This window comes from Geospiza fortis, unplaced genomic scaffold, assembly GCF_000277835.1.
Source record: "Geospiza fortis unplaced genomic scaffold, GeoFor_1.0 scaffold201, whole genome shotgun sequence".
Classification (NCBI taxonomy): domain Eukaryota; kingdom Metazoa; phylum Chordata; class Aves; order Passeriformes; family Thraupidae; genus Geospiza; species Geospiza fortis.
This window is the reverse complement of record NW_005054440.1, coordinates 1,130,876-1,146,203: the sequence shown is the minus strand read 5'-3', so window position 1 is coordinate 1,146,203 and position 15,328 is coordinate 1,130,876. Positions and strand designations below refer to the sequence as shown.

At 37.6% G+C, this 15,328-nt stretch overlaps 1 protein-coding gene across 1 annotated transcript; it reads right to left on the bottom strand.

Moving 5' to 3' along the window:
* Window positions 1–792: 792 nt before the first annotated feature.
* TBCA (tubulin folding cofactor A) lies at window positions 793–12,597 on the bottom strand. The gene is made up of 3 exons (XM_005427278.1): window positions 12,320–12,597; window positions 5,191–5,277; window positions 793–1,947 (listed from the first exon to the last, which is right to left on the bottom strand). The coding sequence occupies exons 1-3, from the start codon at window positions 12,404–12,406 to the stop codon at window positions 1,867–1,869; spliced, it is 255 nt and encodes an 84-aa protein (XP_005427335.1). The 5' UTR covers window positions 12,407–12,597; the 3' UTR covers window positions 793–1,866.
* Window positions 12,598–15,328: the final 2,731 nt, after the last annotated feature.

The following is a 15,328-nucleotide window of genomic DNA, read 5'->3' as shown; positions in this document are numbered from 1 at the left end:
GAGAAACCACTCACCCTAGAAACTACTGCACTAAGAAACTTTTCCTAAAGCTTGTGTGGTAGTTAAAGGCTATGTGACTTTCATTCTAAATGCCAGCTTAAGCCCTGTGACAATCCTGCTTTCCTTCAGCCACTATAGGTAACACCTGTTTAGCTTTCATATGCATTTTTTGTGGTACTGAGCAACTGCACATAATTTTTGTTTGGGCTTGTTTTCCAGAAGCAGATATTCTTTCTTCTTCTGAAGAGCACTTTTTATTTTAAACCCTGCTTTACCCAGCAGACTTGGCATTTTCCTTACACTTCCTTTTCAGCTCAGTATTTATTCACCATACTCCACTCAATGGCTGCAAGCAGACTCATGCTGCAGTCTCTCAGCTGAGACACATGATCCACTTTGTGCACTCCAGCCACCTTTCCCAGTGAAGGTCACAGACTGGTCATTCAACTGGGTGAATGAGTGTTCAAAGACGGATGTTTTCCTCAACAGCAGTTCGTATGTGCTGTGACCCAGGCAGTGTCTGCTTGGCACTTCCATGCCTAGAACACAATGCTGGTAAGAAGACAGGCATGTTCTCTTATGGAACTGTACTGTCAAAACAGGTTTCACCTCTCAGCCCTCTATGGTACTGGTCTGGGGTCACTTCAAAAATAGATCATTCTTACTGATCCAATCAGGGATCTTTTGGTGTTGATCTTTCAGAGCAGTGCTTAAGAGTGATGGAGAAGTAGACATCACTCTAAATGTGCTTAAGGTACATAAATAAGTACTGAAACAGCAGTTTACTCAAACTCAGGCAAATTAACAAAGAATTTTATTGAATATTTAATTTAGCACCACACATAAGGTACACTGTGCTTTGTGTTGCCTTTAAGAAACATGCCAGAACACTTTCAAACTAGAAAAACTAATGTAAAAAGCTTTCTTGTTTATCAACAGAACTTACTATTTGCTTTAGAGAAGCTACTCTGAAAAAAACACAGCTTTTGTACATAGTGTTTTAATGGTCTTCCGGGCAGACTAAGTGTTGTTCCCTTACCCATTAGTTCCCCTTAGCTCTCTTTTGTGTCCTGGGGTTTGAACTTTGTTCAAAAAAAATATCGCTTAGGCCAAAGTGCTCTCAAGAAAAGCATTTAGTCCAGAACTGTTATTAGCAGATGCAACTCACAATATACTAGTCACCTGCTAAATCCTGTTTCCGGAAAAGCAGAAGAATTTTGATGCATGGAAGTTGTATGAATTGGGCTCGACTTAGTGCCATGCACATTGAGAAAGATCTGGAGTGAGCTCTTGCCTTGGACTCAAAGATAAACAAGGAGTACATACTTGAAAAAACTACAGAAAAATTGCACCATAGAAAAAAGGTAGGTGACTGGGAAGGGTTATTTGCTCTACCTTCTCTTTCAGTACAGATTTTTATGCTGTAATGTATATTATTTCAAATATAAGGTGCTTCTGAAGCCCATGTTGGGGTTGGAACTAGATGGAACCTTTCCAACCCAAACTATTCTATAATGATGTTTCATTCTAAAGTATTTACTGGTCCCTCACATAGCCAAACTTTGTTTCTTAGCCTGAATTGTTCAGATTTAAGTTCTCTATATTAACTATTACACTTACTTTAAATGGGCTTTATTTTTCCTTTTTTTTTAAATTGAGGTGAACTGGAAATACATCTATTTTGCCCGAATATGGAACACACAAATGTTTCAGAATATTCTTTATTTGATGCACCTTGCAGTTAGAGAAAGCTCAGTTTGCATAAAGGGAACTTTAGCAAGTCAACAAAAGTAGTAGAGCCATAGTCAAATGAAACTGTGGAATGGACCCCGTGCTAATGCATATAAAGAGAGAACTGGAAAACAGCTAGGCTTCCAGCTTCACTGACTCCAGTATGGAACGTGCTTCTTTATACTCTTCAGCTTCTTCCAATTCTTTTTCATTTTCCTGTAATCAAAAGCAACATTTTTGAGTACTCTGAAAATAACTGCTGTGGGATTAAATTTAAGAAGGTAAAAAACTGCTAACAAATATGGAGAAAGCTGAGGTACTGAACAATATTTCTGTCTTACTGGCAGCATCTTCCTACACGTCTCAACTGGATGGACTACGAAACAGGGGCTGGGAGAGCCAAGTGTCTCCCACTGTAAGTAAAGATCAGGTTCATGACAACCTGAGGAACTTGAATCTGAGGTACCTAAGTCTATGGCACCTGACAAGATGCTTCCCAGAGTCCTGGAGGAATTGCCTGATGCAGTTGCCATGCTCCTCTCCGTGACATTTGAAAAGTCATGGCAGTCAGGTGAAGTCCTTAAAGACAGCAAAAAGGGAATTGTCTTTGTGGCCTATATGGTCCCCCCACAACATCCTTCTCTAAATTGAAGTGGATTTGATGGGTGGGCTCTTCACTGGATAAGGAATTAGCTGGATGGTCACAGCCAGAGAACTGGTCAATGACTCAATGTTTGGATGGAGATCAGCCACCAGTGGTGTCCTTTAGGGCTCTGTAGGGTGACCAGTGTTATTTAATATCTTCATTAATGACACAGAAAGTAAGATCCATAAATGTGCAGATAACACCAAGCTGAGTAGCTCAGCTGATGCAACTGAGAAATGGGATGCTATCCAGAGGAACCTGGACAAGCTTGAGAAGTGGGCCCATGGAAAAATTCATGTGTTTTAACAAGGCCATTGTGCAAGGTGCTGCATGTGGGTCAGAGCAGCCCTGGTACCAGCACAGGCTGGGGATGAACAGATCCCAGCAGCCCTGCCCAGAAGGGCTTGGGGGTGCTGGTGGGTGAGAGGCTGCACATGAGCCAGCCATGGGCACTCCCAGCCCAGAGAGCCACACGTGTCCTGGGCTGCATCCAGAGCAGTGTGGGCAGCAGGGCCAGGGAGGGGATTCTGCCCCTCTGCTCTGCTCTGCTGAGAGCCCACCTGCAGTGCTGCATCAGCTCTGGGCTCCCAGCACAGGAGGGACAGGGACCTGCTGGAGGGAGTCCAAAGGTAATAATAAAAGCCTCTGTTATGGCCTTTATTATATCGGGAGCCCCGTCCCCAGGGGGACCAAGTGCCCGAGTTGCCAGGCTTAGCTCAGGCCGACGCTGCGGGGCCACCCGCTAGCAAGCAATGGTGGTTATCAGCTCTTACAGCGATTGCAAGCTCTCACGATTTCAGCTCTTGCTTGCTAGGCAGTGGTGCGCCCGGGCTGAGGCTGCAGCAGATGGAGAGAGAGGAGAAGGAGAGGCGCTCGGGGGTTCTGCAGCGATGGTTTTATTGAGGGGATGCAAAGCGTCCCGGGTCAGCTCTTCTTCTCCCAAATGGGCTAAAATATGCCTCTTTTATAGGATTAGGGGGAATCCAGATTTGACCCTTAAATCTGGTTTGACCCTTAAAAAGGTTAAAGTAACATAGCCTATAGGGTTACAGGGATAAGCTTAGGGGCGGAGGTCAGGGAGTCAGGAACTAAAGTTGCTGTCTCAGCATTCCTATTGTTCAATTCTCCATGGGGCTTTGCCCATGTCCAGGGAGTTTACTACACAGAGGAGGCCACAAAGATGATCAGAGGGATGGAGCACCTTCCTTTCTGGACAGGCTAAAAGTTGGGTTTGTAAAGCCTGGAGAAGAGAAGGGCTCTGGGCAGCCCTCACATCAGCATTTCAGTACTTAATGGGGGCCTACAGGAAAGATGGGGACAGACTTTTTGTAGGGCCTGTTGTGACAGGACAAGCAGTGATGGTTTTAAACTAAAAGAGAATAGATTCAGACTAGATAAAAAGGAGAAGTTTTTTACAGTGGAGGGTGGTGAAGAACAGGGACAGTTGCCCAAAGAGGTGGTAGGTGTCACATCCATGTAAATACTCGGTGTCAGGCTGGATGGAGCTCTAAGCAACCAGATGTAGTTGAAGATGTTCCTGGTAATTGCAAGGGAGTTGGAATAGATGACCTTTGAAGGTTCATTCCAACCCAAACCATTCTATGAAATGAGGAATATATAATTTTTGAAAACACACATTCTATGTTAATCAAAGCACAGGTAAATTCTTTTGTCCTGCTTAAGGTCCCAGATAATGGCTGTCATGTGCAAGTGGATTTGACCTATGCATACCTTTATTTGATAAGTGTTGAATATCTAAAACCAAGGGATGAGTAAGAACAAACTTCAGATTAAGAGTACTCTTAGAAAAATGCTTAAGTAGACTGACAATTAAAAAACATACTAGGATACAGTACATTTTAATAAATGCATTGAAGGTGAGCTAAGCACAAAAAGAAACACATGAAGACTTCCAAATTCTTAACAGCAATAGTAACTGTCCCCATTCCTTGTTTTAGGTTTGCATACTATGGATCAACAGCACCATTTCTGCATGCTAATGAAATTTAGACTCACTGTTCAGTCACTAGTTGAATGACAAAAAGACCCTAAATCCTCCCAGGTACTGAGAATTTATTTTGGCAAACAGTAGAGGCAGACTACCTGAGATTAGTACACCTTGACTTCTCCATTAAAAAAGTATTTGCATTTTAGCCATCACGGTATCTGGGACATAATTTAGGATGTATATTTTTAGCCTCACAATTCCATTTATTGTGCACCAACATGTGTAGTTGAATTCTTGATGAGAAGGCAGCTTTTAAAATAAGCATGATAATCTCCAAACACAGTATAGGTTCAGTGAATCTATTTGTACAACATACTCTTTATTCCTAAAGGTATTTTTATCTTAAAAAGCAGGGCAGTACTGTTCACTTCACTAATAAAACATTAAGCAATACTCAGCAAGGACTCCTGTGACTTGTCCATAGCATAATATGAGTAGTAACCAAAGTACTTGACAATTTCAGTTCCCTACAAGCATATTATATACATTTATACTATCTATAAAACCTGAAGTAGGTGAACTGATTTTTCTGATGAGGGAACTAGCATAGGAGTCCATTTTCACAGTCTGGGATAAGTGCATGTTCAACATACATTACATTAAGGACAGCTTCTAACACACACAGTCTCCACAGACTGAAGACCAAATCTGCAAAGACTGCTATCAAAAGCAAAATACTGGTATCTTATAGGATGCTGGTCTTGGGACCTACAGAAAATTCTCTAATCCAGTTTTCATTTGCTACAGTTGTTTATCCAGGAACTGCAGCACTTCTTCATCAGTTGGGGTGTGATGCAATACTCACTAGTAGTTGAGTAAGCTCTGCATATGCAACTTCAAGTCTGCGTTGGCAGTCTGGAATCATCATTCGTGACTCTTGTAAGATCTCGATCTGTGAAAATCAGAAGAAGATGAAATTAGAATATGTTCCAGATAGCAACATTATCTTGTAGGATAAATTTTTACTCTGAAAAATCAGCAATCTAGTCATTATCTAGGAACATCAGAACAATTGCACGTATCTTCTGAATAGGCTTCTTTTCTTAAAAGAATTCACTTAGCATAATTGCTTATAAGTCTGTTAATTTACAGCACATTTCCATTTACTCTATGCTTAACTGAATATCAAGTATTAAGTGCAAGACAGTATTCAGAATAATCTTTCCCTTGGCCAAAAAGTACAGCTTAGTAAGGTTTTCAGCATTTGTTAAAAAGTGTATTTAGAACAAACTTTCTCCTGCTGTCATGAAGCAGCTTCATCCAAAAGGGGATCAGCTGGTTATATAAATATCTCCTGCATCTTTTGGGTAATAAAGAAAAAGAATGTTCAGATAATACCCCATAGAGATAATTACTGCATGAAAAAAGTTATTGAGTTATTGATCACATTGTGTGCAGACTGCAGGAGGCTCTGACTGAAAGACAAAGGTAAAGAAAAATGAAAAGCAAAGACCAGCAGGCTCATATTTTTGATGCTTATCATGCATAAAAAGTTATTACATATCCTTGTGCTTCATTTTAGGAGAAAGATTATTCTCACCATGCACTTTGAACAAAATTACTAAACTGGCACCCCACTGAATCTGAAAATCCTGCCACCTCCTAAAGAAAACAATGTCAGTTTTAAGAAAGGGAACATTTATTTCATGGAGCATTTCTGGATGTGAACACCAAACACTGAGAAGAAAAGATGTGTAGAGTTGTTCTAACATTAAATCTATTTAGGAATTAAAATCTGTTAGATATTTAGATATGAAACATCTCCATTCAGGACAACCTGCCACAGAAAGCCTTCTCTTTAAATGGCTTTTTTCTTTCTGTCATTTCTATGTTGTATCATCCAGCTAGTATTAATGCTGCTATATTAAAAAGTCATTGTAAAAGGGATGTTAAGCTGCAGCTAAGAATGCATTTATGTATTCAGAAAGACTTTGTGTAACAAGATATTATCAACAAGTTTTTAAGTGTCACTTAGACCATTTGGTTTTGAGAGAAAAAATTTTAGTTTCTAATTTTACACTTTCATCAATGTAACAGCCATAGAATGAGGTGTACCATAAACTGCATGATATGATGCCTTTTGCTTTATGTAGTAGAATACCTACAAGAGTGAGAATATCCAATAATTACTTCCTTGTGCCACACAGATATGAAATATTTGTGTGTTGTAAAGCTTGTTAAACAGATAATATGAAATTAGTAACTTATTTGGTATGTGCCACTACTGGGAAGGCATGTAAATCTTGAATCTATAAGCTATAGTCCCACCTGCTCTAAGAAATAAACAAATCTACCCAAATAATTCTATTCAAAACAATATTTGACTGATTTCCAAACGGTTACCCAAGTTTTATTTATATGTGCCAGCAGTGCAATGATGAATAAAAATCTGAAAGATGATAAATCCTAGAACTATTTTCAGTAGGTGCAAACAGCTGGAGACTAGAACAGGAATTTTATGCACTGTTATGATTTAACTTCTGCATAAACCAATTTCTTTTCAAGTAATGCTGATAATCCCAGATAAGACTATTTACTGGTACAAATATACATAGTAAAGTCAAAAGTTCAAATAATTATATAAGCTTTTTGACTGGATTTTTAGAAGTGTTTATTCTTTAAATTCTATAAAAATTCTGCCCAACTTTCAGATGGAACTGTAAGGGTGACAAGCAATATAGCCACCCAAATTCCAATGCCAGAAACTGCAGCCATTTCCATCCCTGTGACATGCACTGCAGCAACTCAAATTCCATTGACCAGACCAGAGCAATTCCAACTCCAGCTAAAGACTATTATTCAACCCCAGCCAGCAACTAAGTACCAGGCAGCAGCTCACTTGCTCCTGCCCCCAGCCTAGTGGGGAGAAGACAACAGGAAGAAAAGGTAAACCTTGTGGGCTGAGATAAGAGCAATTTCATAACTTTTAAAAATGCAGTAATAATAATGAGGGAGGGAGAGATATTAGTTTTATCAGCTTCAAAAAAAGAAGCAGAGTATGTTGATTTGGGTTTTTTTCCCAACTGACCCACATGTAACCAAGAGATTTAGAGATATGTAGATCCACAAATAATTTGAAAGCAACAAAAAACTCCACCCCAAAACAAAACAAAAAACCCCAAACAAATTCCATAGGGTTCTCCTTGCTCTTAGAAGGACACCCTGTTATACTACTGGGTCACAGGGTATGATGCCAGTATTGTTTCATGTGAAAAGAGTGGTGTTCTGAACAGAAAAGGTAGGCTAAAAACCATGACAAATGTAAATGTGTCATATAGGTACCAATTATATACACAAAAATGAATATATAGTCTGGCTTTTAAATATTGTCACATAATCACTTGCCTGTTTTCTATTGCACAGATAATCCTAACAGTATGGATCTACTCAAAGATGGCAGAGGTAAGGAAAAGACATGTAGAAAATTGTTTGCTAAAACAAGTGCTACTGGTTTGAACTACTTTTCCTCAAAAAGTCTGTAAAGCACTTGGAATCCATTGACTAATTACAGCCATATCTGGTGGAAGGACAGGGACTAAAAGAAAAAAAGTAATCTCTAAGTACTACAGAAACCAAAGGTTCCAAAATTTAGTAATCCCACTAAGTAAGATTAGTAGCATACAATAAATAATCATGCTAAGGCTACTGGTAGGCTAATCCATATTTGTAGCTCAAATCCACCATGGCAGTACTTCTCATCTCAGTAGTAAACAGGGTAGTATCAAGGTACTGGGCCTTGGTAAATATCAGTGTACTTGGCCAGGATTGTGGTGTAGGGATCTATGGAGTAGTACAGCATAGATAATGTAGCAAGAAGATAGGCATAGGGAACTCAAAGGAGATACAGCATTAAGGTGAATATCGACACAAAAAAACTCCATAAATGCACACAAGAACTGTAGGAAACACAATTTTATGAGTTCTGCTTGCTTTCAGGCCCGAAAGAAGCTTGAACTATCCACAAATACAGGATACAACAGCACACTTGCTGTAGGCAAGTTGTCAAATACATTGATCAAAAGACTCCTGAAAGACCTTGCAATAAAAAACTGGGGAACACTGTTTTGATTCTACAGTGCTTGAGTGCTTCAAGAAATGGCCACGTGTCAACAATGAACTACCTACCGCCTCTAGCATGAAAACTGATGGAGCAGGAGAAAACCTGAGGAAACCTGTAGGAGGAAACCTGTATTTCACATGAGTTTTTTTTGCAGCTCCTCTCAGGTAAGATCCAATTCTGTTTCTTCTAAAGCAGATCACTTTAGGACATTAAAGACATAAAGTCTAGAATCCAAAAGGTACTATATCTGCCTAGATAAGAAGGAAAGCACTCTTTGGAAAACGAGGATCACAGTAATGAATATGGTTTTCATAATTTGGTTTCTTTCATAAAGTTTGAATGCATCTTTAATACCAGGTCTGTGTTAGGGATACTGTATAGTACTTGGTCCAGAGAATTCCAAGTTGCTGGCTTTCCAGTAAACAAACTGCGCTTTTGTTAAGGATAGTGTCAAAATACAAGGAGAAGCATTAGGTCTTCACTTGCATCTCCACTGCCACTTTACCAAGGATCTAGAGCTAGAATTCATATTATTAAACAAAGATCATCTATTCTTAGGGGGCAGAAAAAGTACTTATGCAAATAATGAGACTGATGTAAAACTGCACATTTAATCTAATTTTACTCAATCTGTGAGAAGAAAGGAACTTTGAACCAATCAGGTGGGTGGTTGGAAAGAGCTAAGCATGTAAAAAGCCAACTAACCAGAGTATTTCTTTGAGGCTAAAAAGACATTTTAAAAGTTCTAGAACATTACAACCTTCCTTTCAGCAAGAAATCCACCACCACCAAGATCAGCAGCAAATTACCATCTTTCACATTATTTTCCAAAACAGCACATAATTTCCAAATGCATGTCTTTTTAGCTGTTTCAGAAGGCACTCTTTCACTCAACAAAGCAAGAGAAATATTGCAGTTTTCACAAATACTGGAAAAAAACTGTATGAGCAAGATGTACTTTATATACTCTTAGGTACTTTTGACAAGCAGAGATTAAATTCTGTGTTAAATCCACTGGATTTTTAATTCATCTAGAAATAACAAAACTCAAGAAGTAACTTGGAACTGTAGAATTGCATTCAAAAAACTGAAAATTTACCACTCACTTATCAGTAGAAATGTTGCCAATTAGCAAAACCACCAGAGTATATCTACAACCCCAGAGAGAGGGATGCTTTCCCCCGGCTCACAAGTCTCAAAATAAAAGCATGAGCTGTGAAAAGATATTTATTTATATATGAACATCAACAACCACAGAAATACAGAAAGCTACAGGTTTCTATCATTAGAGTTTGCACTTGAATGATACTGTGTGAAAATTCTCTATTAAAGTAGTATTATGAAGTCCTGTGGAAAGTCTTCATGTATTGAGAATTATTATAACTTCATAGAAACTAAGACTTCATTAAGACAAAATTGGTAGGGAGTTAGAACTACACTACTTCTTGCTACCCAGAGAAACTATAAGCAGAATTTGCACCTGGTGGGATAAATCAGAAGTATTTTAATATTTATTATCACAACAAAGTCTTCTTGCACACTACAATGGAATCTTCAGCATCAAACAGCATTGCAAGAAAATAGTCCTTTTTGTTTTCCTGGTATTGAATCTGCTCCTCATTAAGCAAGTCCTTCTGGACATTCAGGCGAGGACTAGCGTGTTACAATTGCCAACCATCCCAGATGGTCACTGCCTCAGCTAGAGAAGACTTGAGTCCATTGGAACCATGAGTTGCCCCAATGCATAAGGAGTTAGGAGAAAAATACTGAATCAAAACCTATTGTTCTAAAAAGGGACTGATCCCTCATTACAGACCAGACATACTCTAAAGACTACATATGCTGTAAGAATGGTATTTTCCACTTTAAAGTGAAATTTTCCGTATTCACTTTTGTATGCAAAACTGTATGTTCTGAGTTATAACTAGAAAGCTAAATGAAAACAGTACTATATCAAGAGAAAGCATTGCTTTTAGGCTTTTTAAGAATCCCTGTCTGAACTCTGGATTGATTTGTGCATGTATATAAATACATAAATACACACACACACATACATATGATTTAGTCAATACCTCAGCTAAACTAATAGTTAAAACTATTCTCCTAGTCTCAAGTAACTGAATTCATTCCCATCCCCCAAATGTTACTTTTCATTTACCAAGATAAAGATTACAACTGTATTTTAAGAGTTATGCACCCTAGAATGGAAATTAGAGATTAACTAGAAGCAATTCTTAAAATGGGTAACTACAGATATTTTTTCTGAAAAAGATCTCAAAGTCTTTACTGTATCCAAAATATTGTTCTGAGCAAACTCTCCTGGAACCATATAACTTTCTTTGAAGTCTCCAAATTTTTAATAACCTAAAATATTAACTTCCAGAATGCAAAGTGCGCTAAATAAACAAGAAGCGAAAACCTCATTGGAGAATCTGATTGCTTTCAAAGTGGATCAGGCAATTTCTGAATGAATCAAGACTGTTTTCTGTGAAGGCTTTTGTCATTGGTCTCTAGAAAGATTTTCAAGCAGTAGGTAACAATTTCAGCAGAAGTTCACAGCCATCACTGGTTTTGACTTCCGTGACATCTTGCAGGTCACTGTGAAAATACCATGGAAATACCACACAGTCAAATAATCTGATGAATGGGCAACACTAAAAATAGGAATTTAACTGATTAGTTCTTGTTAGCACCAGATCTTCAGAAAGGTTATTGTTTTGTAGATCTTCAAGTCTCAGTCTGGTGAGGCAGAAGAAAAGTCTGCTCCATAAATACAAATCTTTATTTGTATACAAATTCTTCATTTGTATTTCATTCCCATGGCATAATGAAAGCAAGGCAGAACATAGATATATGAACTGAAATATGAATTTACTAAAAAAGTTGGTTTAACTTTTTCTAAAAAGGCTTTCTCCTATCTTTTGCTAATTTTGTATTTGAATTTTGTTTAACCTATTCTTCCATTGTTTAAAAATAAAGACAGGATTCCAGAAGGTTATGTTTACTACTATGAAGTGAAAATAATTTTAGTACAGTTTTGATTTCTGTGAAGATTTGAGATGAAACATCTTGGAAATACTTGGACAAAAAACATAATCAAAAGATAACATAGTTAGTTGAAATAATATGAGGACCACAGTGAAACACAGACATTTCACACTTCTGTAAAGAATAAACACCAATCTCCCAAACCCAAGTTCCTCTTGTGAGTAGATGTGACACTTTTTCTCCCAAAAGGGTATGTACCAACAGTCTCCAACCACTATCCTTGTGGTAAACCTTCCAAGAAAAAATGTAATCATACTTAACAGTGACACTAAACCATACTCTTGAGCAGACCCAAATACAGCATGCCCCCTCCTAATCTATGACTTCACTACAAACTCCAGCAGCTTCACACTGCTTTCTTTCTCTGAGGTTTGTGATTTTACCAAAAGGATGCTGGTGAGTAAAACAGGATACTCAAGAGCTGAAATGTTTCCCCTTCATAATAACTATTGGGCATTGTCATTTTGCTCGAACATTTCTGGTTAGCAGCAAGCACTTGGTTTACCTGCATCCACCAAGACCACATATTCACTACAGGTTCTCCGTATTTCCAAGAAAGAGTTCATGATGGCCTCACACACAGTTAGTGAGTAACAGTCATCGTGACATGAAGTACTAAATAATCATATACATACATATTAACTATAATCCTTGTAATTTAACACCTTAAAGAAATTTCTATGGCTGATTTTATGTCACAATTATAGTCTAATATTTATATAACATGAGTCTAGAAAAAAGTACAGGAGATTCCTCTCTCTAAAGATGACTATGATTAAATTCAAACCAGTAAGGATTGTATAAAACAAGTTCTAGGATAGTTTACCTGCTTCTTAATTCCATAATCATCGCATGCTTCAGCTTTCATTTTTTCAATCTTTTCTTCTTGCTGTTTTGCTTCTTTTTCATACATAATTTTTTCTTTTGCCAGCCTGCAATTAACAACCAAGTGGTTGTGTTAGTCTCATTCTATTACAGCAAAAAGTTACATCAGTGAAAACAGCCCCCCACTCAAAAGTTACAGGTCTGGAAGATAATACGCAATTTTATAAAAAAAAGGCTTTTAACCACTGCAAAAAAAACCCCCTGTACCTAGGAAATGATAAATTTAGCTATAATATAAAAAGAGTATTTTCTCCACGTATCTTGATGCTGATTTGGGGGTCACAGACAAAAGTAACAGTTCCAGAACTTATATTCCAATAATTTTCTTTATTTCCCATCTTTCAAAGGAAAAGGAATCCATGATTTAATCATAATAATGGACCCGTACTTGGGACCAGGATGCTTTTTGCTAACAAGCATAAATTCAAGAGTAATATAAATAAGTTTGAAGGTCAGAGGAATATTAAGCTAGTCTAATATGATGTCCTACTGTAACTATTACATTGCAATCCCAGTATCAAACTTTAGTATTTGTTACTGCAATTTCGTTGTTGCATCTCCCACTTTATCACACATATTCATTAGGCATATCTTAGATTATGCAATACTAGATATGAACCAAAGCATCTTTCAGGATCTTTAAAATACTGGAACAATTTCTCTTCAGCTAGTTCAGGAGCAGAACAAACATGGAGATACTTCTGCAGACCTGAAATCATACTGAAAAAAATCCTTCCCCAAGCAAGGGTAAGATCAACCTATACAAGATTGTTTGAAGATAATTTAATATCCAAAAGAACATAATCAGATTCAAGAAGCAAAGAATATATTATACAATGAAAAGAGAATAAATAAAGGTCTAGTAGAGAGCTTCATGACCACATTATTGCATCAGTGTTAATTAGTTCATAATTTGTCACAGTTAAGTGCCCTACTAGGAGTGCTGAGAATGGACAGAATGCTATTGGGGTGTCAAGAACCCCTGTGAACTGAAGCCGCCACAAAACCACCACTGCAGCTGTATGACAAAAAAAAAATCCATTGAGAATATACTGATAATGCAACAGCTGGAACTCTCCCTGTTATTTACAAGAGTTTATTTGCTAAAATAGCCCTAAGCCATGGCTCCACAGCAGTCACTCTAAGCCGGGCTGTAGCAACATGCACCTGAACTTGCTTCAGTCCTCATGGAGTCACACAGCCAGAAAAGGCTGTCAGCCTTACAAAGCATCTTCAGCTGTGTGCAGAGCGTGCACTCTGGGTCAATAGACCAGGCCATTTTCTACATATAAGCGAAGTACTAGCTTTGAGAAGTAGAACTGGAGAAAGACAGGAACCTAATTACTAATAATAAAGACACTAAATGAGTGGCTGTAATTCCAAGTATTGGAACTAGTTCCAGTATTAGCATGAGTAAATATTGATTTAATAGAGGATGAGTTAATTGTTTGATCAAGGTTACCTGATTTAATTCCAGACAGTATTAGTTGCTTTGCTACTTTTAGGTTCCAAAAAAGTTCACTTTAATCAACCCGTGAAACAGATGACTTTTTCTGAATGAGAACAGCAAATTCCCTTGAGGAGCAAGGGGAGAGGTGGACTGAACAATGTTTTTATGTGATTCACTTATTGAAATGTGTATCCCATTGGAACTAAAGGCAACTTATACTTCTGAATGAAACATTTTACATTGTTTTAAATTTTAGCCAAAACAAAAGGTTCAATGCATGACATTATTTGTATTTTCACATTCACAACTCCTATGCACACTAACTTTTCAAACTGACTGTTCCCTCAAGTCTGTATACTTTCATCAAACAGGGAAAGACTACATGTTCTCACCTAGTTTTGAACTTTTGCCTACCTTTCTCACATCTGCATACTTGAGAATTGCATCTGTATTTATTGACCTATTTCTGTAGTAGCTGTACATGTCACAAGAAGAACTTGAAATATTCTGCTTTAAAAAAAAGATATACAGGAAATGTGTAATATGAGAACATTTTCTGTGACAAATTTTCTGCTGGACTTTGTTCAGTACTCAGATTTATCTAAGTTAATGCTCTGCTTATCATTCATGAGATTGGGATGCTGATACCTAATGCAATTAAAGAAGTTCTGATTTAAGACATTTCCTGTACTAGATCCTTTCCCTAGATGTCATGAAGCCATTTCTACTGCTTATATAGCTTGGGGAGACACTAAGTAAGTAGACAAATTGATTTTAAAAATAAAGAGAAATTTCACAATGGAGACATACTAACACTTAATCACCTTTTAAAAATTTCAGCAGACATCTACACAAAAAAACCTGCATGATACTTTCCTGTCTTCTTCCTTTAACCCTTTTCTATCTGGAAAATAGATTCTGGGTTGGGTGGGGTTTTTGTTTGTGGTCTTTTGTTCATTTTTTGGTTTTGGGTCTTTTTTTTGGTGGAGGGGTTTTTTGTTTGGTTGGACAGCTTGTTTTTTTTTTTTTAAAGATTTAAATGGATACAAACCAGAATCTAGGTTGGATATTAGGAAGAAGTTTTTTACAGAAAGGGTGATAAAGTACTGGAATGGTCTGCCTGAGGAGGTGGTGGAGTCAGCATCCCTGGATGTGTTTAAGAAAAGACTGGATGTAGCACTTGGTGCCATGGTTTAGCTGAGGTGTTAGGGCATGGGTTGGACTCACTCTTGAAGGTCTCTTCCAACCTAGTGATATGTCTTTATATATGGTGTGACCATACACAGTAAACTGAGTAAGAATAGCTCAGTAGTCAAATTGCAGTTGTGTGCATTTCAAGAACACAGGTTATTCGGTAATTAAAAAACCATAAAAACCACAAGAGGCTTAACTTTAGCAGACATTTTACAGTGTCATAAAACATATAAGGTTTAGCAACTTTAACTTTTAACTGGAAGAATCAAAAATTTAGAAAAAAATTGAACTAATGTGAATTACTTT